Here is a 24,342-nt window from a genome sequence, read left to right on the forward strand (position 1 = left end):
GAAACTGGCTAACATGGTCCAAAATTTACAGGAAGAGGGTGATGCAGGAAGGATTTTTGATTTTCACATTTTATAGATTTTAGAAGTACTTGTAACTGTAGTAAAATGTAGACTTAGTGTGCTAATATTTCTAGCAGCTTAAGTTCAATGTTTATACATGCCAACCTCTGCCATATATCGGTAGCTCAAATTCTTTTAGTTATTTAGACTCTCTTCAAGGTAAAGAGCTGAAGAATATCAGAAAGACCTGCAGAATGAGACATAAACACGGGGCAGAGTGACCCAGAAGTCAGAATTGGAAGAACTCCAGGAGCCCGAGGAAAAGGAGGACTGATGAAGAGGGGGTCTCACCGACCCCAGACCCAATTCCTGGGGGGTGGAACAGGGATGGGACTGGGGCAGGACAGAGGTGGAACTGGAAATATGTAAAGTCATGATTGGATGGATCATATTATAAAAGCTATGGAAATTAAAGCTTGGCCATGCACGCATCGATGTATTCCTGGGCGAGCCTGGATGCTCATTAAAGTCACTTCCCTTTTATTTTATCTCCTACCTGTCACATGAATGCGGGGGTGTGGGGGTGTGGGGGTGTGTGTGTGGGGGGGGGGAGGGGGAAGAAATGCAAAGACTTTTAGTCCCATCTCTATTAATATAAAGTTTTTAGCTATAAGCGTCCTTGGGACAATTAAAGCTTTATGAACCCAGCACTGCCTGTCAAACTACGGACAGAACACAGGCTGGAAAGATTTTTGACTCCCCTATGAGGACCAGACTTAAGCCAGGGAGAACTTATTAGCAATAAGCACCTCCAGATAATCAGATCCTTATGCACCCAACACTGCCTACCGAACTAAGGAAAGCACACAGGTTGGAAGGGTTTCTGACCTCTGATATGAGACTGTTGTAGTTTGGAATTATTATGTAAATTCTCTCCCCTGCCACTAACTGCCCATACCATTAGTTAACAAAAAGAAGTAGTTAACTGCTACCATCTTCTTGATCGGTTGGGTGGGGAGCAGGCTGTCTCTTTTGGTTTTGGGGACTTTTCCATTTTTTTTTTTTTTTAGCTGGGCTGAACGCAGGAGCGGGGTGTGGGTGTGTGTGCGCTGGGGTAGAGGAGAAGCCATTTTTCTGGCTGCTCCTTGTTGCTGCTGGCTGCTGCTGCTGCTTCTTGGTGAGCCGCTTCTTTTTCTCCTTGCCACGGCTGTTCTCCTGGTTCCTGCATTTGGGGTCCCGGTCTCTGCTCCAGTCTCACCGCCACTTGCAGCATCACGGCCTGCCCGCCCCGGCTGGGGCAGCGACCTGGGAGACAGAAGTTGCGGCTGCTTTCCAGGATACGCAGCGGTTCCCCACTTCCAGTTTTCCTTCTTCATTTGGGACAAGAGACACAGAGGGAGAGACAGAATTCATCTGGGAGTTTACCCTGCAGCCAGCCGAGCTGTGACACTGTTACTACCTATAAGTATAACTTTTCTCCAGGAGAAAACCTGCTGGTCTTGGGGGATTTTGTTGTTTTTTTTCTTGTGGTGTTGGGGAAACAGTTTGCTCTGGTCTATTTACAGTTATATCTATACCTACATATATATATATATATATATATATCTCTACACATATCAGTTAAGAACAGTTATCCTTCTTGTATCCATTGTCTGATTAAAGTTCCTTTTCTTAAATTTGATAAAGAGTGGTGTGATTATTGTGGAGGAGGCCCCCCCTCCTCCGCTTGTGGGTAAACATTTTGGTTTTTTCCCTCAAACCAAGACAGAGACCACACTTAAGTCAGGGAGAACTTATAGCTATATGAGCGTCTCCAGAAAATTAGAGCCTTATGTTTCCCAACACTGCCTATCAACTATGGACAGCACACAGGTTGGAAGGGTTTCTAACCTCTGCTATGAGACCACACTTAATAGCAAGAAAAGAACTTTCCCCACAACAGCTCCCAAAATAACATTTATTAATACAAGTATGTGACAGTTATTCTGGGGTTTGTGTTGCCGGTGATAACGTTTAGCTGCAAGATTGTATTTAATTGATAACAAAAGACCCCAAAAGGAACCAGCACAAAACACATTTTACAGAGACATGCACACTAAACTTAAATTTCAATACAGCAGTATATCCCACTCTCACGACAGACAGAAACTAGCAACAAAAAACTACTAACTAGAAACACAGCCACCCAAAACACTTATCTAGACACCTTTTCAATAACATAGGACAATAAAATAGCTTGCACACCACTTTTTCTGTAACACAAAGCAAAAGGAAAGAACAGAGCTGCTTCTCATCAACACACATGTTTAAAAAGAACTGCACACTGCAAAAGAACACAATAACTAATATAAAGTATATATTTAGTAAATAGCAAAGTGTAAAGCAAGTTACTGTTATTAGTATTAAAGTAGCAAAACAGTAAAAAAGATGCTTATAGAATAAGAATTAAAGTAGCTGTAAGCATAAGATGTAAGATAGAATGTATAAAGGAATAAGCTTTGTAAGAGAGTAAACTGTAAGATATAAAGTATAGAAAGCACATGGTTTCCTCACCCCTACATTGTCCGAAGAGGTGGGAGGAGGCAGGACAAGCTGCTAGCAGTTACCCCCGCAGAGACATGGCATTTCTCCTCACTTTTGGTTTATACTCAATCTCTTTTTATACCTTTTTCTTTCTTAGGTGGTTTTTGTGTGACTAAAGTCAATATTTTGGGGGTGATACAGATGCCTGAGGGGTGGCTCCTTGAGTAGTCATAGAAGATATTGCAAAGGAGGGCCGTGTCATTTTTTACAACACTTTATGCTTTGTTAATCTTATCAGTTTGAAAGCTCTTTGTCCTCTGCTGGGAGCATCCCTCTGGGGGGCTGAGGCATTTCCCTCAACTCATCAAGCCTTATCAGGCCATCACCCCACACCTACCAAAATTTGGCTTGTAGTCTTTTTTACAGACTTTTAAGGCATCAAAGGGACAGCAAAGCATAACAGTCACACACAGACACAGTTTCTTAAGGAAAGCAGGGCTGGAAAATTATTGCCTAAAACAAATAAATACCTCAATAATACAAACAGAAATATTTCTAATCCAGCTCCCACTGGTTTTCTATCTGAACTGCAAGTCATTGTCCCTCTCAAAAATTTGATATTTCTACTTTCAAAAAGGGGTAACAAGGTTGGCCTTTGCAATCTGTTCCAAAACCAATAGATGAAAAGCACTATTTAAAACTGATCACAAAGAGCTCAGGAAGTCAAATTTAACATACCAGAAACCAGCATTTTCCCAATAACTCCCATTCAAAACAGTGATTTGGTTACAGAACCAAAGAATCATCATGTAAATTAAGATTTATATTTTCTCTTTGTTTCCAGTCCAAATTCCAAAGCATAATTCATGCAGATTACCCATTTTTCAAAGAGAAAAGTTCTAAAATAATTAAGTTTACCTCCTTGCCTTTAGTATCTCCATTTTCAATCCATTCAACAGTTACGCTTTCATTATCTTCATTTAGGGATGTTACCATAGCTTGGTGAATTCGGCCTAGAAAGGAAATACAAATGATTAACAGAGGAAAAATTTTTCTAGAAGTTATTTTAATCCCTACTCTGAGAAATGTAGATAGAAGCAGAAAGGAGGAGGTTTAAGAAAAAATAAAAAGTGATAAATAGAAGACTACTCCTGGTCACATACTATAAAATGGCTCAGATTTGATCCACTAACAGAGGCTCTAACAGGACAGTCAGTGTACAAGTGAAAAACTTAATGAACAAAAAACTGAGTGGCAAATAAATAAAATACCACATAAAAGCCACACCACTTGGATTCTCTTTTCTGAGTCTCCCTTGGGTGGGATTGTTTCCTGAGGTGCCCTTCACAAAGGCTTGTTTGTTTCCCTTCAAGGCTGATACAACATTAAACATTTTGACATAGGAGGGAAGTCCCCTGAAATTGTATTCTGATATCCATTCCTTGTGGGCATTCAACCAGCTGGTAATTCAACTAAAATTAAAATGCCTGCAATTTAATACAAATCATATTTTTTAAAACAATTATTAACACAGACTGTTAAGCTGGAATTAAGGTGCCATTGCTATTACTTTTTCAGTGAAATATCCAAAGCCAGCAAGCCCCCATAAAGCACAATAAACCCAGTAAAATTTCAGTAGGAATAAGGATTTTCCTTCTCAAATATATAGTTTTAAATGCCATCTGTCATACTTTATCCTATTTCCCACATGTGGTAGCAAGGAGCTATTGGAAGAGCAGAGCAGCTGTGCACTGATACAAAGGTACATGTCACATTGATTTCACATCTGTGCTTGGCCCTAAGAGTACCAAGTTCTGGAGTTTCTAAAGAACACAAGTCCAATGTGACTGCTCCTCTAACACCTTACTTTAATGAGTCATGGCAAAAACAAGCAACCCTTTACTCCATCTCATTTGAGAGGGAAACACAGGTGATCTGGTAAAAAAATAAAGCTAAATAATATTTCACTGTCTCCCCAAAGGAAAAAAATGGAAATGTAAAGTTTTATACACCTAGAAAGAAGTATTTTCATTGCAGCTGTTCTTAATCCTTCCATGAACTCCCTGAAAACCACTGAATTTTAACTTGTTTTTAGATCGCGACCTGCAGCCCACACATACAGAGACCCCCGCAAGTGTCTCTACCAGGCCACCCTCAGTCCCACCAAGCTCACCTAGGCACATGTCCATGCACGGACACAGCTCCTCAGCAGCTCTGCAGGATGAGTGCTGTCTGGTAATTCTCAAATCCACACACTATAGTTTGTACCTACTCCTGCAGCACTGTCAGGCAAATCCACTCCTCCAACACCAGCAAGTCCCATCTGTTTGCCACCCCTGAGCCACCCTCAAGAGACCACACTTTAGCATCCACTCTGAGCCCCTCCCTTGAGGAGTCAAAGGGCCACATGAAGCTCCAAAAGCACAAGTTAATTGTCCTGGAGCAGTTAGTGCATATGCTGCTGCTGCGTTCTGGTTGCAGAGAGGGAGTGGAGTATAATGCTCTTTGGGCATGACCAGGTTGTTATTCTATACCACCCACATCATTGCTGGGGGGCATGGTTTTGGGAGGAAAAGCCAGGCACCCCATCCAAAGTCAGTCATTTTGACTCTCTCTCCAGTGGTCCCTCTGCCACCCCCCTGCTCCCCCTCCCATTTTCTCTGGTAGGCAGCTACAGGACATAGTGCTGAAAGGGACAGCAGCGCAAATGTGAATCGACCATAGTGCAGAACCAACAGCGCTGGTGGGGAGGCTGCTGGCAGGGACCAGTGGCAGGGGTGACTCCAACCCAGTCGAGTCTGTTGACCAAGAGGAAAGGAGCCCTGCTGAATCCAGCCGAACCAAGCTGAAAGGAGTGCAGCTGAAAGGTAGGAAAAAAGTGGCAGTGACTCACAGGATTGACCTCCAGCATGGTGGAGCGGTAGAAACAGCAGAGCAGGCACCTGTGTGGAACTGAGCCCAATGGATCAGCAGTGCAACCCTACTCAGATGACCTAGCTTTCAGAGGTTTTTTTTCTTATTGCATTTTCATTGTTTTCAGGCTGGAGGGTGGGAAACATTAGCCATGAGAGCTCCCTGTCCATATTGCCTTTGTTCCCAGCAGCCATGTGGGCAGCATGCAGTAAAGGTTGCCATATTGCCTTTGTCTGGGGAAACCATGCAGTCACGGCCTACAGGGAGCGTCTGCCATCTTGTTTTTGTTCCTGGTGTTGAACATCTTTTTGTGGGTAAAACACTTTCTCTTTTTGTATAGTTTTGCTAATAATACTGCTGTTGTTGTTGCACGTGTCTTATTCCATTGCTTTGTGCTTTCGGTAAATTATTACCTCAACCCATAATCTCTGCTTTTGTCCTTCCCTTACTGGAAGGGGCAGGAGGAAGTGAAGTGGCTTATTTGGAGTTTAATTTCTAGCTAGTGTTAAAATCAACACACTGCTGCTAGGCATCCGCTTATTTTGTCTGAATAGACCCTTCCATTTGTGCTTCTTGAGCATCATTCCCCAGATTGCTCAGATGTGTGCACTGCAGGAACAATCTAGATTCCTCACCAAGGCACTGCCATCAGGAGATGCAGAGGCATGGATAACAGCTGTGCACAAGTGTTCTTCCATTTTCCCTCATCTGAATGACACTGTGCAGGAACACATCCTGCCCTCAGGATGCCCAAATTCTGCTTGTGGCTGGATTAAAGCAGATTCACTGAGCATGCCGTTCCCGCACCATATTTCCTTAGATGAGCATTATTGTTTAAGTTTCTTTGTGCAAGGTGCTCAATACACCACTCCATTAATTTTTTCTCTGCATTTAATAACCTCTTGTGCCTTCATTTGGTGCAAGAACACTGTCATAGAACTGTTTCAATTAGCTATCTGGTCTGTTAGTAAAGTAGCAACAGAAGCCACTTCTACAAACAGCATGCTGAGATACAAGGACCCTGTCGCAGGTTTGGCCTAGCTGTTGCCAACCCTGGACTGGCCCCCGCTTCCCCCTCCCAGAACTTTCCCAGCAAAGGAAAGAAAAAAACACTGAAAAGAAACGCACTCTAAAGAAACTGAACTGAATAAAAAGAATAAATTATATTTTCTAACATTCACAAACCACACTGTATACACAGTACATAGGATCCCACCCCCAGGGGAAAGGGGAAGGGGAAAAAGGGGACTGATTAGCCAGAAAATAGGGAAGACACCAACCCAACCTAAAGAAACCGAATGAATCAAAACAAACACAATTAAAAACCTCAAGGAAGGGGAACAAGAATGAAACAATCTCACCCAGGACAGGAGAACCACCAGCAACGGGAGGGACCAGACTCCAACCACTTCCCACCAGCTCCTCGGCCAAGGAGAAGAACCAGTCTAAACCCCTCCTCTCCTGCTACGTGGAAGACACGCGTGGAATACTTGTAACTTCCTAAGATACAGTGGTTACTGAGGAAGCCATGGGTCAAACCATTACAGAACCAAAAACTTTTTCGCACTGCGAGAAATGGAAGATTCATCAGGCTTACAGAGGTATAAGTTTTTGCTACTGTTTTGAGGCTTGGTCCAGCTGTCAATCCAGAATAAAGAGAAAACTGAGATATGAAAAATGCAAATTTAGAGAAATGTCGAGATGCCTGTTTCTCCACAGACACAGTTACAGTGTGCCCTTGTGAGGCTTTAAGAGGCTTCTGCTTCTATAGTTAAATAAAGCACATGACTGCATCTAATTTTAGGGTTTTCTGGTAGTTTATTTCATGGTCCTCTTCATCATGGGTTACATCATCATCATCATCATGGCTAGGTTTCGCGAATGAAGATTTGAGAAGGGCACTACCCACACTTGCTGCAAGCGTGCTGGTGGCTAAAAAGGCCAATGCGGGATAGGCAGGTCTGGTCACAAAAGGCACAGCAGAACGTCTCCCTAGGTGATATTGGCAAGGAACGGTTCTTTCTGCGTTGTCTTTTCTCCTCAAGACTGACTCTCCGTGCATTCTCAAAGGAAGCAGCAGTGTCGTGAATGGTGTGTCTCCACGAATCCCGATTGGAAGCCAGAGTGGACCACTGGTGGCAGTCAATATGGCCAAGGCTGAGGTGTTGTTTCAGGGAGTCCTTGTATCTCTTCTTTGGGGCTCCTCTCTTGCAGCAGCTGGTGGCGAGTTCACCATAGAGCACAATCTTTGGGAGGCGGTGATCCTCCATCCTGGAGACGTGCCCTGCCCAGCGCAGCTGCGTTGTCATCAGCATGGCCTCGATACTGCTGACCCCTGCCTGTTCAAGAACAGACACATTGATCACGTAATCAGACCAGTGGATGTTTAGGATTGAATGGAGGCAGCGCTGATGGAAGCGTTCAAGAAGCCACAGGTGGTGGCGGTAGATGACCCATAATTCAGACTCATATAAAAGAGTAGACAGTACAATGGCTCTGTAGACACTAATCTTTGTACTTTTCTTCCGGTGTTTATTGGACCAGACTCTTTTATGGAGTTTTCCGAAGGCTTTGTATGCCTTTGCTAGCCTGTTGTCTATCTCTTTGTCGATCTTGCCGTCTGAGGAAATGATACTTCCCAGATAGGTGAACTGCTGGACTGACTTAAGCTCTGAATTGCCTATGGTGATGTGAGGATGATGGAAGACTTCTTGAGGTGCAGGTTGGTAGAGAACTTCTGTCTTCTTCTGGCTGACTTCCAGCCCAAAAAGCTCAGGAGCCTCTGCAAAGCAGGATGTTAAGCGCTGCAGAGCTGCTTCTGTGTGAGCAACGAGGGCGGCATCATCAGCAAAACGCAGCTCGCGGACAAGGTGATTCAGGGTCTTGGTGTGGGCCTTCAGTCGCCTTAGGTTGAATAGGCTTCCATCGGTACGATATCGAATGTAAATGCCGTTTTCTTCATCGAGGTCTGCTGTGGCTCTTTGGAGCATCATGCTAAAGATGATTGTAAATAGAGTTGGTGCAAGAACGCAACCTTGTTTCACACCATTGGTTATTGGAAAGGGCTGAGAGAGTGCATCGCCATATCTGTCTTGTCCACGCTGATCCTCATGTAGCAGGATGATCATTTTGAGGAACTTGGAGGGACATCCTAAACGTTCCAAGATCTGCCACAGGCCTTTTCTGCTTACAGTGTCAAAAGCTTTGGTGAGGTCAACGAAGGTTACATAGAGACCTTTGTTCTGTTCCCTACACTTCTCTTGCAGTTGCCTGAGAACAAACACCATGTCTGTGGTGCTCCTATTGGCTCTGAAACCACACTGGCTTTCAGGTAGAAGATCTTCTGCAATAGTGGGTACTAATCTCTTCAGAAGTATTCTTGCAAGGATTTTACCAGCAATGGAGAGCAAAGTAATACCTTGGTAATTTGAGCAGTCTGATTTTTCTCCTTTCTTCTTGTACAGGTTGATGATGACTGCATCACGGAGATCTGGTGGTAGTTCCCCTTGTTCCCAGCAACGCACAACAAGCTCATGGAATTTGGCATGGAATGCTTGACCTCCATGCTTCCAGATTTCAGGTGGAATTCCATCAACCCTAGCTGCCTTCCCAGTTTTCACCTGTTGTATGGCCTTGAGTATCTCTCCCATAGTAGGCGCTGCATCCAATTCATGTTTCACCGGTTGTTGTGTAATGTGCTGAATTGCCGAGCCTTGGACTACATGGTTGGCACTGAAGAGAGTCTGAAAGTGCTCAGACCATCGGTTCAGGATGGAGGTTTTATCTGTTAGAAGCATTTGACCATCTGCACTGAGTAGGGGTTACAGCTACTTGAGGAATTGTGGCAAGAAGTCCAGAAGGACCCACTATTTTTACATTAACACTTTTTATCTACTTCTGCATATATTACAGCTGCAGGAGGAACTTTTCACAGGACTGTTTTCTCACACAGTTACACACAATTATAAAACCTACACACACCATGCAAACTATCTAACATCACACGGCTATAGCTAAATATTAACTAATATAGATTTCACAAAATTGCTGGACTTATTTTAACTTTATTAAAAACTCTTTAGATGTGTCCTTCCATGTAGTTTAACAGGTTTCTTCTCTCACTTCTGCATGAGCTCAAGGTCTCCAGATAGATTCTATTATAATCTCAGAAGGTGGAACCTGCAAATTTGTCCTTGGTTCTCTAACCTAAAAATGTATGTTCTCCAACAGAGAAACATAAGCTATACAATACTATAATCTTTTGCATGTTAAGAGATTTTATAAATATTGAAAAAGGCACTATTCACAGCCTGTGACACTATATTAATCACATAGCTATCATATAAGTTCTATTATCTGCTCCTGTACTCTATAACTTTTGACAGAGAATGAATAATTTAAAACAAGATTAAGTGGTGTGCCTTTTCTGACTTAAAGTTCCTCCCCCTTTGTAGATTGCAGGACTGACAGGCAATTCTAATCACTCACTGCCATAGTGAGAAGGGAGGAACTGGCAGGAATTTGTTGTTGCTCTCTCATACCCCAGAAACCTTGAAAATATATGCCTTGTGATATTAGTTCTGTTAGTTACTGAGGAGGCTTCTCTGACGCTTTACCACCTTTCTAAAAGGTGCCTGCTGGTTATACTTGCTCAGTGTGAACAAGATGATTGTTCAGGGTTCATTAGGGTGGATCTAAGCCAATGACACGAGTGTCAGTGTAGCCGAATTCATTGCAGATGCTCTCAAACTGGGGGAAAATATGGCGGAAAAATACAATAAAATTTAAGTTTTCTTATGTAATTTGCCAGGAACTTATAGCTCAAGTGAAGGCAAATATAGCAAACATACCTGAATGAATGTTTTGATTGTGGTGTGAGTGAGATGTGCAATCAAGCATGAAGTGAGTCCGAAGCTCAGACCTGCTCTTCCATGGTCCTGGTGAGGGGCACGGACAGAGAAGAGCAAAGCACAAAAGGCAAGAGTGAAAGATGGGAAACCAAAAGAGTGAAGAGATACTCCAGAAAAGCCCCTTCGGTTGTATTCTAGCACATTGGAAGGAATTTGGAGACCCGTCTGGGGGAAGTGTCAGGCAGAAAATTTTAATCAAGTGTTGTAGTTCATGGTGGGTGCTTTACAAATTAGATGATGATGAAAAGTGGCCAATTAATGGCAGTCAAATATAACATACTGTTACAGCTGATGCTATTTTTAATACATGAGGGAAAGTGGGATGAAGTGATATATTTAGATATGTTCTTTGTCTTGAAAGAACATCCCAAATGGCAGAAAGCATGTGGAATAAATTTTACCCCTAGAGATTCATTTATACTGGTTCTTGAGAAGGAAAATCACAAGAAAGGAATAGGACAATTAAAACACTGTTGTTCAGCTTGTGATATAGGTCAGAGTTGTTTAAAATTTCAGAATTGGGAACAAGAAGCTGAATTAGATGATTATGTGAGTCCAGTCAGAGCAGAGGCAGTACAAGCTGTAGGTGGTACTACCAAAATAGAGGCAGCTGCTGACGCAGAAGTTGACTCTACTGGTGCCAAGACAAAGACAGGTGAGGACAACAATGTAGAAAAAAAAAGCGGGTGCAGCAAAGGGGAAAAAAAGGTAAAATATAAATTTAAAGCTAAGGCTTTTCCCTTTACTCCACCGGTGACATGTAGTAAAAAGGGAAGAGTAATTCAATTACCCTTAAGGCCAACAATGGGAACAGAGGGTCTGGTGAAGCTTAAAGTAAATTTCTTGATAAGAGACCTGGATAGTTGGAAAGAAACAGATAAGAAATATGGAGATGATCCCTCTGGAGTGGCTCAAAGATTTACAGGATTTGTGAAAGCATTGGATCCTGATTGGGACAATATAGATTTAATGTTAGATGGCCTGACAGATACAGAAAAATATTTAGTTCAAAAAAAAACCCGGACTCATGCTGAAGCTCAGATAACTGCTGGAACTATCACAGGAAATCCAGATGACTATGGGCCTAAAAATCAACCAAACTGCAATTATAATGTCCTGAACGTTTACAAAAAATTAAAACAGTACCAATCATGGGTAAAGTTTGATTTAGAAAATGCAATTCCAAAATCAGTAAATTGGAGAACCCTGTACTGTGTAAAACAAAAGGTAACAGAGACACCCACCAAATACTTGGATGCTTTAAGAGAAGCCATGTCTAAATACACTACTTTGGATCCCTCGTCTCCAGAGGGAAAGAAGCAATTGGTGTCTCTATTTCTGGGCCAGTCTTCAGATGATATTAGAAAGAAACTACAAACATTGAAAGATGAGGATCAGAGAGAGTTGGAAAAGCTTGGAGAGTTTATCGAAACAGGGACACAGTGGAAAAAAGGAGGTTAGGCAGGGACATAGCCACTGCTACTGTAGCAGCCCTTGGGCAAAGGGCAAAAGGAGCACCTAGCGGGAGGGGGGGATTCCCTAGGGTAGAGGAAGAAGACTAACCCATCTGGGTAAGCCAGGATTAAATCAGCTATCCCCCAAACAGGTTAGAAGTAAATCAAAATGCTCACTGTAAAGAAATAGAGCATTGGAAAAGAGATTGTCCTAAAGCAAAGAAAGAAGGGTTTCAACAGCTACCCTATGCACAAGCAGAACCTACAAATGAGTGGTGAGAACTGGAGGATCTTACCCCAGCAGATCCGCTGGTTATAATTGAGCTGGGGAAAGGGAAACAAAAAGTTGAGTTCTTGATAGATATAGGAGCCACATTCTCAGTATTAAATAAAGATGCATATTCGATACTAAATCAAAAGCTCATGCTAGTAGACAAAGATTTCGTCAATGTAGCTGGGGAATCCAATCAGCAGGAAAAAGCATACTTTTGAAAAGCAATAAAGTATCAATTAGGAAACAAGTGCAGATATACAAATTTTTATACATTCATATCCTAGTACAGCAGCCAGATTCAGTTTATCACTGTGTGGATGTAATCAAAACTGTGTATTCTAAACCCTCTATGTAATTTCTCAGGAACTGTTAACAATGGATCATTTGCTGCAGCTGCCCACGGCACACCTGACCCCTCAGGCTACAAGCTGAGTGTTAGAGAACCCTGGGAAACAGGGGAGTGTTTCTGTCTTCACATCAATGACTCAGCTGTGATAACTCCCCTACAGGGAGACATCAGCACCTTCACATCCAGCCTCAGGAGTCACGTCTGCTAATGGGCTAGCAAGGATTCCAAAAATATCCCATGACTCTCAGAGTTAAATCATCCTCTGTGAAACTCCCTGCACTGGGGGAGATACTGGGCATTCCCACCTGAACATGAGCATATATAATCTTCATATTTTGGGACTTCTGGTACCACTAGCTGGATCCAGGAGGACCAGAACCTCAACAGGACTGCAACTGTGACTCTCGACCAGGCTACGACCATCATCCTCATCAACAGATTTTCCTTTCCTTTTGCTTCGCACACAGGGCATCACATGGCACTCAGCACAGGGGCTAATGAACACCATTCTGTTTCTGCCCCAGAGTGCTGGGTTATACATCTCTTCTTTGTGGGTTAAAACCAATTTTTCTCTGTATGATGCCTCAGCGGGTTTTTCATTTTTTCATTTTTATAGATTTTAGAAGTACTTGTAACTGTAGTGAAAATACAGACTTTAGTAAGTTCAGTGTTTATGTATTCTAATCCCTATCACATATCAATGTCTAAAATTCCATTATTAATTTAAACTTCTTTTCAAGGTAGAAGGCTAAATAATATCTTAAAGCCTGCTCCACGAGACATAAACATAGGCCAAACAACCTTGAAGCCAGAACGCTGGAAAACCTCCAAGTGCCCTGCATGCTATGAGGAAGAGAAAGATAATGAAGAAGGGATCCCACTGTCCCCCAGACTCAAATCCTGATGGGGTGTGCCGGGGGCAGGATGGGGCTGGACCGAGGGGATGTGTAAAGAAGGGATTGGGTGAACAATATAATCATCACAATCATGTCTAGGCTTCGCAAATGAAGATTTGGGAAGGGCACTACCCACACTTGCTGCAAGCGTGCTGGTGGCTAAAAAGGCCGATATGGGATAGGCAAGTCCGGTCACAAAAGGCACAGCAGAACGTCTCCTTTGGCGATATTGGCAAGGAACGATTCTTCATGCGTTGTCTTTTCTCCTCAAGACTGACTCTGCATGCGTTCTCAAAGGAAGCAGCAGCAGCGCGAATGGTGTGTCTCCATGAATCCCGATTGGAAGCCAGAGTGGACCACTGGTGGCAGTCAATATGGCCAAGGCTGAGGTGTTGTTTCAGGGAGTCCTTGTATCTCTTCTTCGGGGCTCCTCTCTTGCAGCAGCTGGTGGAAAGTTCACCATAGAGCACAATCTTTGGGAGGCGGTGATCCTCCATCCTGGAGACGTGCCCTGCCCAGCACAGCTGCATTCTCATCAGCATGGCCTCGATACTGGTGAGCCCTGCCTGTTTAAGAACGGACACATTGGTCATGTAATCAGACCAGTGGATGTTTGGGATTGAACGGAGGCAGCGCTGATGGAAGCGTTTGAGGAGCCGCAGGTGGTGGCGGTAGATGACCCATAATTCAGACCCATATAAAAGAGTAGACAGTACAATGGCTCTGTAGACAGTGATCTTTGGACTTTTCTTCAGGTGTTTATCGGACCAGACTCTTTTATGGAGTTTTCTGAAGGCTCTGTATGCCTTTGCTAGCCGGTTGTCTCTCTATCAATCTTACTGTTCGAGGAAATGATGCTTCCCAGATAGGTGAACTGCTGGACTGACTTAAGCTCTGAATTGCCTATGGTGATGTGGGGATGATGGAAGACTTCTTGAGGTGCAGGTTGGTCAAGAACTTCTGTCTTCTTCAAGCTGACTTCCAACCCAAAAAGACCAGCAGCCTCTGCAAAGCAGGATGTTAAGCACTGCAGAGCTGCTTCTGTGTGAGCAACGACGGCGGCATCGTCAGCAAAAAGCAGCTCGCGGACAAGGTGATTTAGGGTCTTAGTGTGGGCCTTCAGTCGCCTTAGGTTGAATAGACTTCCCACGGAACGATATCGGATGTAGATGATGTTTTCTTCATCGAGGTCTGCCGTGGATCTTTGGAGCATCATGCTAAAGAAGATTGTAAATAGAGTTGGTGCAAGAACGCAACCTTGTTTCACACCATTGGGTATTGGAAAGGGCTGAGAGAGTGCATCGCCATATCTGTCTTGTCCACGCTGATCTTCATGTAGCAGGATGATCATTTTGAGGAACTTGGGGATACATCCTAAACGTTCCAAGATCTGCCACAGGCCTTTTTGCTCACAGTGTCAAAAGTTTTGGTGAGGTCAATGAAGGTTACATAGAGCCCTTTGTTCTGTTCCCTACACTTCTCTTGCAGTTGCCTGAGAACAAACACCATGTCTGTGGTGCCCCTATTGGCTCTGAAATCACACTGGCTTTCAGGTAGAAGATCTTCTGCAATAGCAGATACTAATCTGTTCAGAAGTATTCTTGCAAGGATTTTACCAGCAATGGAGAGCAAAGTAATACCTCGGTAATTTGAGCAGTCTGATTTTTCTCCTTTCTTCTTGTACAGGGTGATGATGACTGCGTCACGGAGATCTGGTGGTAGTTTGCCTTGTTCCCAGCAACGCACAACAAGCTCGTGAAATTTGGCATGGAGTGCTTGACCTCCATGCTTCCAGATTTCAGGTGTAATTCCATCAACCCCAGCTGCCTTGCCAGTTTTCACCTGCTGTATGGCCTGAAGCGTCTCTCGTATAGTAGGGGCTGCATCCAATTAATTTTTCACCGGTTGTTGTGTAATGCACTGCATTTCTGAGCCTTGGGCTACACGGTTGGCACTGAAGAGAGTCTGAAAATGTTCAGACCATCAGTTCAGGATGGAGGTTTTATCTGTGAGAAGCATTTGGCATCTGTGCTGAGTAGGGGGCTTTGAACCTTGTGTGTGGGTCTGTACACTGCTTTCAGGGTCTCATAGAGTCCTCTGTGGTCACCCAAATCTGCGCATAGTTGAGTCTTCTCTGCTAGGCTGGGTCACCATTTGTTCTGGATGTCTCAAAGTTTCTGTTGGAGCTCACTGCATGCAAGACAGCAGCTTTTCTTACATGACAAGATGGCTTAGCGAGGTATGCTTGGTGAGCAGTTTTCTTCTTCAACAATTCCTGGATCTCATGATTGTTTTCATCAAACCAGTCTTTGTTTTTCTTGGAGGAGAAGCCTAAGGATTCTTCAGAGGACTGCAGGATGCTATTTTTAATATGTTGCCAAAGTGCTTCAGGAGAGGGTTTTATGGGATTATCTTTAAGTCTAGTTTGAAGGTTTACCTGGAAGCTGTCTCTCACTGTAGCTGTTTGAAGATTGTTAACTTGGAGCCTCCTCCTTGGAATGCCACCTCTCTTAGGTTTGAGCTTGAAGTGGAGGTTAAGTTTGCAACGCACAAGGCGGTGGTCTGTTTGACATTCTGCACTCGGCATCACTTGGGTATGACGAACATCACCAACATTTCTCTGTTGCACTAAGACATAGTCAATGAGGTGCCAGTGCTTGGATCGAGGATGCATCCAGGTTGTCTTCAGGCTGTCTTTCTGTTGAAAGATAGTGTTGGTGATGGTGAGCTGCTGTTCTACGCAAAACTCTAGCAGGAGACGTCTGTTGTCATTGCAGTTTCCAACGCCATGCTTGCCCACGACTCCTTTCCAGGCTTCAGAGTTCTTTCCTACTCTGGCATTGAAGTCACCAAGGATTATGATCTTATCATCTGCAGGAACCTTTTTGGTGAGGCGGCGCAGGTCTGTGTAGAATTTGACTTTTTCCGCTGGGTTAGCTTGGAGAGTTGGGGCATATACACAAAAAAGAACAACATGTTGCTTGCTGTGTAGTAGGAGGCATAAGGAGATAATGCGATCAGAATGACCTGTCGGCAAATTTTCAAGTTTGGAGGCAATAGAGTTTTTAATCATGAAGCCAACTCCTGAAAGGTGTCTTTCTGTTTTGGGTTTGCCTGCCCAGTATAGTGTGTAGGCAGCACCATGTTCTTTAAGGCTGCCTTCCTCATGAAGACGAACTTCACTGAGACCAGCAATGTCGATGTTGAGTCGTGACAGTTCTTGAGCAATTAGAGCAGAACGACGCTCAGGACGTCCACTATCCCCAGTATCAAGCATGGTTCTGATGTTCCAACATGCAAGTGTTAGTTTGAGCACTTCTTTGCAGGCAGGTGTACGCCTTTGGAATCTCTGCGTTTGACCGCATGGAAGATGCCGGTTGGCCACGGTTATCCAACTGGGTGAGGAGATGAGCTTTGTTTAGGCCCCCTTTTCCAGACCCCTCTCCATGTAGAGGAAGCAGTGCTGTCCTTAGAAAAGGCTGCTTGGTCATTCAGGATGCTGCCTCAAGAGACTGTCATCTCTGGGGTCAGTCCCGAACGACCAATATCCTGAACTGCCTGCATGCAGGGTTGGGTCTGCAGCTTCCAGCTGCTTCCTATCACCTGCCGTTTTGACCCTCGCCTGTCGCTACAGGGCTTTGCAATGTGGGTGAACCCTTCGAGCCTGCGCAATGGATTTTTTAGGTGAGGTACAGCGTGCACATAACTGGCCCCACCCTTTACTCCTAAGGTTCATCTGCCACAGCCTAGCGAGCTGGGACGGTGACAGCGAATACCTCAGGATGTAGGTTTGGTTAGAGTATCCGTCTCTTAGATGGATGGCCTTACAGGGCTAAGCAAGCTCCATCTACCCAGGTTTGGAGTAAGAGTTGTCCTTCTCCTAGTCTGGCTGCCCATGGACACACTTTGTCTGACCCTTCAGCTGAGACCTGTCTGGCATGGGAGACCCCACCGGAGGCACATACCACCAACAGCATAGCTCTCAGCCTCATGAGGGCATGCAAGCTTCTCCCCCACGACAAGGGGGTGTCCCCGGAGAAGACAATATAATAAAAACCATGGAAACCACGGTTTGGAGTGGCATGTCATCATCTATTCCTGAAGACCCTAGGCCTGACATTAAACAATGTACCTTTTTATCGTATCCCTGACTAACTTAGCTTGGAGTCTCTGTTTTCTGCAGTCTCTCAAGACATCAGTTTGGCACCGAAAGGTGGAATCAGTGAATCCAGCACTCCAGAACAATCAGGGACTCCAGACCAGGAAATTTCATCCTGAAGGAGTTCTTCTGCTGCCAGCTATTTTGGAGAATCCCTTCAGTGATGCAATGGTTTGACCCATGGCTTCCTCAGTAACCATTGTATCTAAGGAAGTTACAAGTATTCCACATGTGTCTTCCACGTAGCAGAGGGAGAGTGGTTTAGTCTTTCCTTCCCTCCTTGGCCGGGGAGCTCGTGGGAGGTGTTGGGATATGATCCCTCCGGTTGTTGGTGGTTCTCCTGTCCTGGGTGAGATTGTTTCATGCTTGTTCCCCTTCCTTGAGGTTTTTAATTGTGTTGGTCTGATTCATTTGTTTCTTTTGGTTTGGTTTTGTTTCTTCTAAATTTTCTGGTTGATCACTCCCCTTTTCCCTTTCCCCTGGGGGGGGGATCCTACGTACTGTGTATACAGTGTGGTTGTGAATGTTAGAAAATATAATTTCTTCTTTTTATTCAGTTCAGTTTCTTTTGAGTGTGTTTCTTTTCAGGTTTTCTTCCCTTTGCTGGGGAGGCTTTTGAGAGGGGGGGAAGGGGGGCCAGTCCAGGGTTGGTAAAAGCTAGGCCAAACCTGCGACAAGTGACCTTTGAGAGGCAAACTCCAACTCCTAACAATCATGAGTGAGATAAAAAGAGCACTTCTTTTTGGGTATCTTTGGGTATTTTGCTAGAAAAATTACAAAGGGGAGCTTTATCCCTGGAATTGGGCTGGGAGGGGGAGCTGACTTTGAGCCTCGGTCAATTTTCTCAACCTGGTGGGCAAACAGCTGTTTTTGCCTGGTAGAGGGATGGATGGTCCCTTTTGTCTTCAGAAGAGGCAGGGCAGGGGCAGTGGAATCTGTCACTGCTGTACCTCAGGGGGTTTTCCTGGCTAGGTACAGCCGGGAGGAAAAGGGGAGGGATGCCCCTCTGTTGCAGTTAGTGTATGCATGAGTTCGTAATAAATCTTGCAACATAAAGAAATCAGTCCACAGCTCGCAGAGGTCACAGCCAAAGATAGTTTATTAAGTTCACAGAAAAGAACTGGTACCGGGAAAAGCCCAAGGCAAAGGCCTCAGACAAAAAGAAACCTTCTAGCTTTCTATTTTCGAATATCTTTCTACTTTATTCCCACCCATAGCCTCACCTCATAGATTAAACCACAATGTCTATAACTCTTTCACAGCTTCAATTGGATGACACCTTTCAGCAGATGTTTAACTTTTCTATGAGAAAAGCTATCTCTCTACATACCAAACTCATCAGCAAAATAACTTAAGGCCTTTCTATCTCCTTTGTTTTTGCTAGTTGTAGTCTTTTCTTCACAGACTAACTCTGGACCTGCCAGCAGGCTTCAGAACATCGTCTGTTATTCCAAAAACCTTTCTTCTCAACTCAAAAACCCCTTCCTTATTCCTACACCCCTCCACCTAGAAATAGTCTGCCCTGGCCTGAAGTCGAAAAACCTGTTGGTGGTCTTGAGTACCATGGGTTTGAATCCTCGGGAATGAAAGATATGGACTGTAGCCCAGAGAAAGCTCTGGAGAAGAGCCAGTTCCAGCTGACAGCTGATGATATCTATTGACATCTTTACCATCCTGGGATGAGATCTGATGCAGCTCAGCACCGGGCCCCATTTCACCATTTCCCATGGCCAGCTGCAGTACAGCATCTTGCAACTTCTGGAAATCTTGGAGGTGCTTGTGACCAAGAAGAAGCTGCGGTAAGAGCAGGAGCAGTCGCAGTCCCGCTCGCCTGCTGGCTGCTCCTCCGTGCTGAGCCCCCCTGCTGTTGGCAGCGGAGCAGGCATTGACTCAGCTGCCTCCGGCCGTTCAGCAGCTGCAGTGGCAGAAAGGGGGGCAAAGATGACTTTAGTGGAGATCGTGAGAGAAGCACCAGGAGATGAAGCAGAAGCAGGAGGGGTTTCATGAGGTGTGGGTGAAGCTGAAGGAGGGAGAGCTGCCTCCTCCAACGATGGCACTATCCCCAGGAAAGCCCCTGGCAAGAACAAGACCCCTGCCCAGCAGCTAAGTCCCCCTATACCAGAGGAGGGAGAAATGCAGGCGGTAACCAGCACCAGGACCGCGGGGAAAGGCGGGGAGGGGGAGGCAGTGCTGTCCCTTCTCCCATCTCCCGCCTCTGCTGTTTGCGACTATGCAAGGACAGAGACAGTCGGGGACAGAGACAGGCACTGCCCTTGCCTGACAGGCTACCTGTTCTGTACAGAGGGATGGGGGGGGGGGGGGGGGGCAAAAGCTGTGAATAACACCAAGATTGCAGAGAGACACGGTCTCCTTCCTGCCTTCCCTTCCTCCATCCATACCTGAGAGGAGGAAGGGCTGGTTTGACTTTTGTCTGTGGTTGGAGAAGAGGCTTTGTGTTACCTTTATAGTGCAGAGCAAAGAGCAAGGCTAGGCCGGAGTGGGCCCAGTGGGAGGAAGGCATCTTCACCTTTGCCTACTCCTGGGAAGGCAAAGAAACAAAAGTTTTCCCTGTGCTCCCTCACTTTCTTGGGCTTTTGGCATAGCCACTGTGGAGACAGAGGAAATCAGACAGTTGAATACCTTGCCTGGCCTCTCAGAGGACCCTTCTGCTGTGGGACTGCTGAGGGTCAAAGAACATCTGGTACCTATGGCCACAGCAACAGAGGACTGTCGGCAATACCGCACCGACCAAGACTCTGACTCCTTTACACAAGATGATTCGTGAGCTGGAAAGCCAGGGAGTGGTCAGCAAGACTTGCTCACCCTTTAATAGCCCAATATGGCCAGTCCATAAGTCCACTGGAGAGTTGAGGCTGACGGTAGATTACCGTGGCCTCAATGAACTCACACCCTCCTGAGTGCTGCTGTGCCGGACATGCTGGAGCTTCAGTATGAGCTGGAGTCCAAGGCAGCAAAGTGGTATGCCACCATCGACATTGCCAATGCCTTTTTCTCCATTCCGTTGGCAGCAGTGTGCAGGCCACAGTTTGCTTTCACCTGGAGGGGTGTGCAGTACACCTGGAATTGACTTCCCCAGGGGTGGAAACACAGTCCCACCATCTGTCATGGACTAATCCAGACTGCACTGGAAAAGGGTAAGGCTGCAGAACATCTACCGTACACTGATGACATCATCGTATGGGGGAACACAGCAGGGGAAGTTTTTGAGAAAGATAATCCAGATTCTCCTAAGAGCTGGTTTTGCCATTAAACAAAGTAAGCTCAAGGGACCTGCTCAGGAAATTCAGTTCTGAGGAGTGAAGTGGCAAGATGGACGTCGCCAGATTCCAGCCAAGGTGATTTACAGAATAGCAGCTATGTCCCCACCGACCAGCAAGAAGGAAACACAGGCTTTCCTAGGTGCCACGGACTTTTGAAGGATGCATCCCCCTGACTTCAGACAGATTCCATGTCCTCTTTACCTTGTGACACAGAAGAAAGATGATTTCCAGTGGGGTCCTGAACAACAACAAGCCTTTGAGCAGATTCAATAGGAGATTGCCCATGCAGTAGACCTCGCGCCAGTCAGGAAAGGAGATGAAGAACGTGTTCAGCACTGCAGCCGGGGAGAATGGCCCTTCCTGGAGCCTCTGGCAGAAATTACCTGGGGAGACCCAAGTACGACCACTGGGATTCTGGAGTCGAGGATTCAAAGGATCTGAAGCCAGCTATACCCCAACTGAGAAAGATATCCTGGCAGCTTATGAGGGAGTTTGAGCTGCCTCAGAAGTGATTGGCACTGAGGCACAGCTCCTCCTGGCACCCTGACTACCAGTGCTTGCCTGGATGTTCAAAGGAAAAGCTCCTTCTACCCATCACGCCACTGATGCCACTTGGAGTAAGTGGATCTCTCTGATCACACAGCTAACCTGGATAGGGAATCCTAATCACCCTGGGATTTTGGAAATCATCACCAACTGGCCGGAAGGTGAGAGTTTCGGATTGTCCTCTGAAGAGGAAAAGGAGCAGGTGCCACGAGCTGAGGAGCCTCCACCATGTAACCAGCTACCAGAAGAGGAAAAGCAATATGCTCTCTTCACGGATGGTTCCCGTCACATTGTAGGGACAAACTGGAAATGGAAAGCAACCATATGGAGTCCTACACGGCAAGTTGCAGAAGTGAGTGAGGGACCAGATGGATCAAGTCAGGTTGCAGAGCTGAAAGCCGTTCAGCTGGCTTTGGATATCGCTGAATAAGAGAAGTGGCCAAGACTCTACCTCTACACTGACTCGTCGATGGTGGCCAATACTCTATGGGGATGGCTGGAGCAATGGAGAAAGGCCGGCTGGCAGCGCAAAGGGAAACCCATCTGAGTGACTGAGATGTGGCAAGACAACGCTGCCCAGGTAGAGAAGCTGAGTGTGAAGGTGCATTACGTAGATGCTTATGTAGTTAAGAGTCGGGCTAGTGAAGAACATTGTAACAACAAGCAGGTGGATCGAGCTGCCAGGATTAAAGTCTCTCAGGTAGATCTGGTTTGGCAGCACAAGGGAGAATTATTTCTAGCTTGATGGACCCATGATGCTTCCGGGCATCATGGGAGAGATGCAACATACAGATGGGCTCGTGACTGAGGAGTGGACCTAACCATGGAGAGTGTCTCACAGGTTCTCCATTACTGTGACACATGTGCTGCCATCAAGCAAGCCAAGCGGGTGAAGCCTCTATGGTATGGTGGACGGTGGTCAAAATACAGGTATGGACTACATCACACTTACCCAAAGCCTCCAATGTGCTGGCCATGGTAGAAGCAACCACAGGATGGCTGGAGACATACCCTGTGCCTCACGTCAATGGCCCAGAGTACCATCCTGGGCCTTGAAAAGCAAGTCCTGTGGAGACATGGCACCCCGGAGAAAATTGAGTCTGACAATGGCATCCATTTCAAGAATGGCCTCATAGACACCTGGGCCAGAGAGCATGGCATTGATTGGGTGTATCATATCCCCTACCATGCATCTGCTGCTGGGAAAGCTGACCAGTGCAATGGACTGCTGAAAACCACCTTGAAGGAACTGGGCGGGGGGAATTTAAAACATTGGGAGCTGCATTTACCAAAAGTCACCTGGTTGGTCAACACCCAAGGCTCCATCAATCGAGCTGGCCCTGCCCAATCAGGACCCTTGCATACTGTAGATGGAGATAAAGTCCTCATGGTGCCTATAAGAGGTATGTTAGGAAAGACTGTTTGGATTAGTCCCACCTCAAGCAAAGGCAAACCCATCCGAGGGATTGTTTTTGCTCAAGGACCTGGTTGCATTGGTGGGTAATGCAAAAAGATGGGGAAACACGTTGTGTACCACAAGGAGACCTAATTTTGAGTGAGAACTGTTTGTAATGTTTCATTGTGTATATATATATGTGTGTGTGTAGTTAAAAAGGGTATTAATTTGGGCATGACATAGACGGTATAGAATAAGGGGTGAATAATGTCCTAGTTACAGTGGCTGGGACCAGCTTATCCCTGTGTGGGTGTAACCAAAGCTGTGTATTCTACATCCTCTATATCATTTATCATGAACTGTTAATAATGGATCATTTGCAGCAGCTGCTCAGGGCACACCTGACACATTTGGCTACAAGCTGGGTGTTAGAGAACCCTGCAAGGCACAGGAGGGTTTCTGTCTTCACACCAATGACTCAGCTGTGATAACTCTCCTCCAGGGAGTCATCAGCACCTTCAAACCCAGCCTCAGTGGTTATGTCTGCTAATAGGCCATCAAGGATTCCAGAAATATCCCATGACTCACATAGTTACATCTATTCTTCTGTGGGTTAAACCCAATTTTTCTCTGTATCATTATATTTATTGTAATCTTTTTAGTAAATTGTAACTCTGACTTGTAATCTCTCTTGAGTTGGGTTCATTTCTCCTGCCGGTTTACTTTAAACCAGTAAACCCCGTGTAGCCCCCTGTGCTACCAAAACCTTGCCATGTAAACGCAATTCAACAACTCACATAACAGATCCTTAAGTTAACACTTATGTTTCTCCAAAATCACCAACTCAATATGCAGCTGCAACAAAAAAAAGAGCCAGTGAAACACTGTCCATCTACAGGGACCTAGAGAATTAAAGCAAGTGTAATTTTTAAACTGTAAATAAAACTTTGGTGCCCTGACATCTCAAGTACTGTGTGTAGTAGTCTTCACTAGAAGAAAATGATGTAGTAAAATTAGAGGGGGTGAAGGGAAGCACATTGAAGAAGAGAAAGAGAATGAAGCAAATGCATATTAAGGCAGGTGAGATTACTCACTTCTGAGGAAAAGTTTGTGAGTGGATTTGGTTGAGCTTTGCAACCATAAAGGATGAAATTACTGGGAACTGTTATTCACCAAATCCTGCAACACTAAAACTGGGAGCAGTCTCTTAAGGCAGATTGATTTCAGGCAGATAAAAGTAGTAATGTACTTTATGCAGCAAGTAACTTCCCAATCTTGCCTCCACAAGAGATTTTGGAGGCAGACAGTGTAGATTGGATCAGTGTCTGAGCTGGCACAAGCAGGACACAGGAACAACCATAAAACCACAGATGAAAGGCAAAGAGTACATTTTTTTTTGCTAACTCGCCAACTGGGAGATTCCCAAAGCAGCACCCGGACAGAAGCACACAAGCAGAGATGCAACCACTTCTGAGTTCAGTCCATGCTAGAGGATCACCAAACCTGCTGTTTTCACCTGTATATCAGGGATTCAGTGTCCTGGTTGCAGCTAGGATAGAGTTCATTTTCTTCTCAGTAGCTGATACTGATGCCTTCTTAGAATTCTTAAGATTTGTAGCATGTAGATTTTTAATAATATGG

At 45.1% G+C, this 24,342-nt stretch overlaps 1 protein-coding gene across 1 annotated transcript in view; it reads right to left on the minus strand.

Annotated features, from left to right (window-relative positions):
- The window catches only part of LOC139682991 (kinesin-like protein KIF2A), a 97,257-nt gene extending 93,738 nt beyond the window's left edge, over positions 1 to 3,519 (minus strand). The window contains exon 1 of the mRNA XM_071577693.1: positions 3,442 to 3,519. Within this exon, the coding sequence (XP_071433794.1) occupies positions 3,442 to 3,519 (78 nt within the window). The remainder of the gene's footprint in view (positions 1 to 3,441) is intronic.
- Between the last annotated feature and the right edge of the window lie 20,823 nt (positions 3,520 to 24,342).

This window comes from Pithys albifrons, chromosome 26 (genome assembly GCF_047495875.1).
Source record: "Pithys albifrons albifrons isolate INPA30051 chromosome 26, PitAlb_v1, whole genome shotgun sequence".
Classification (NCBI taxonomy): Eukaryota; Metazoa; Chordata; class Aves; order Passeriformes; family Thamnophilidae; genus Pithys; species Pithys albifrons.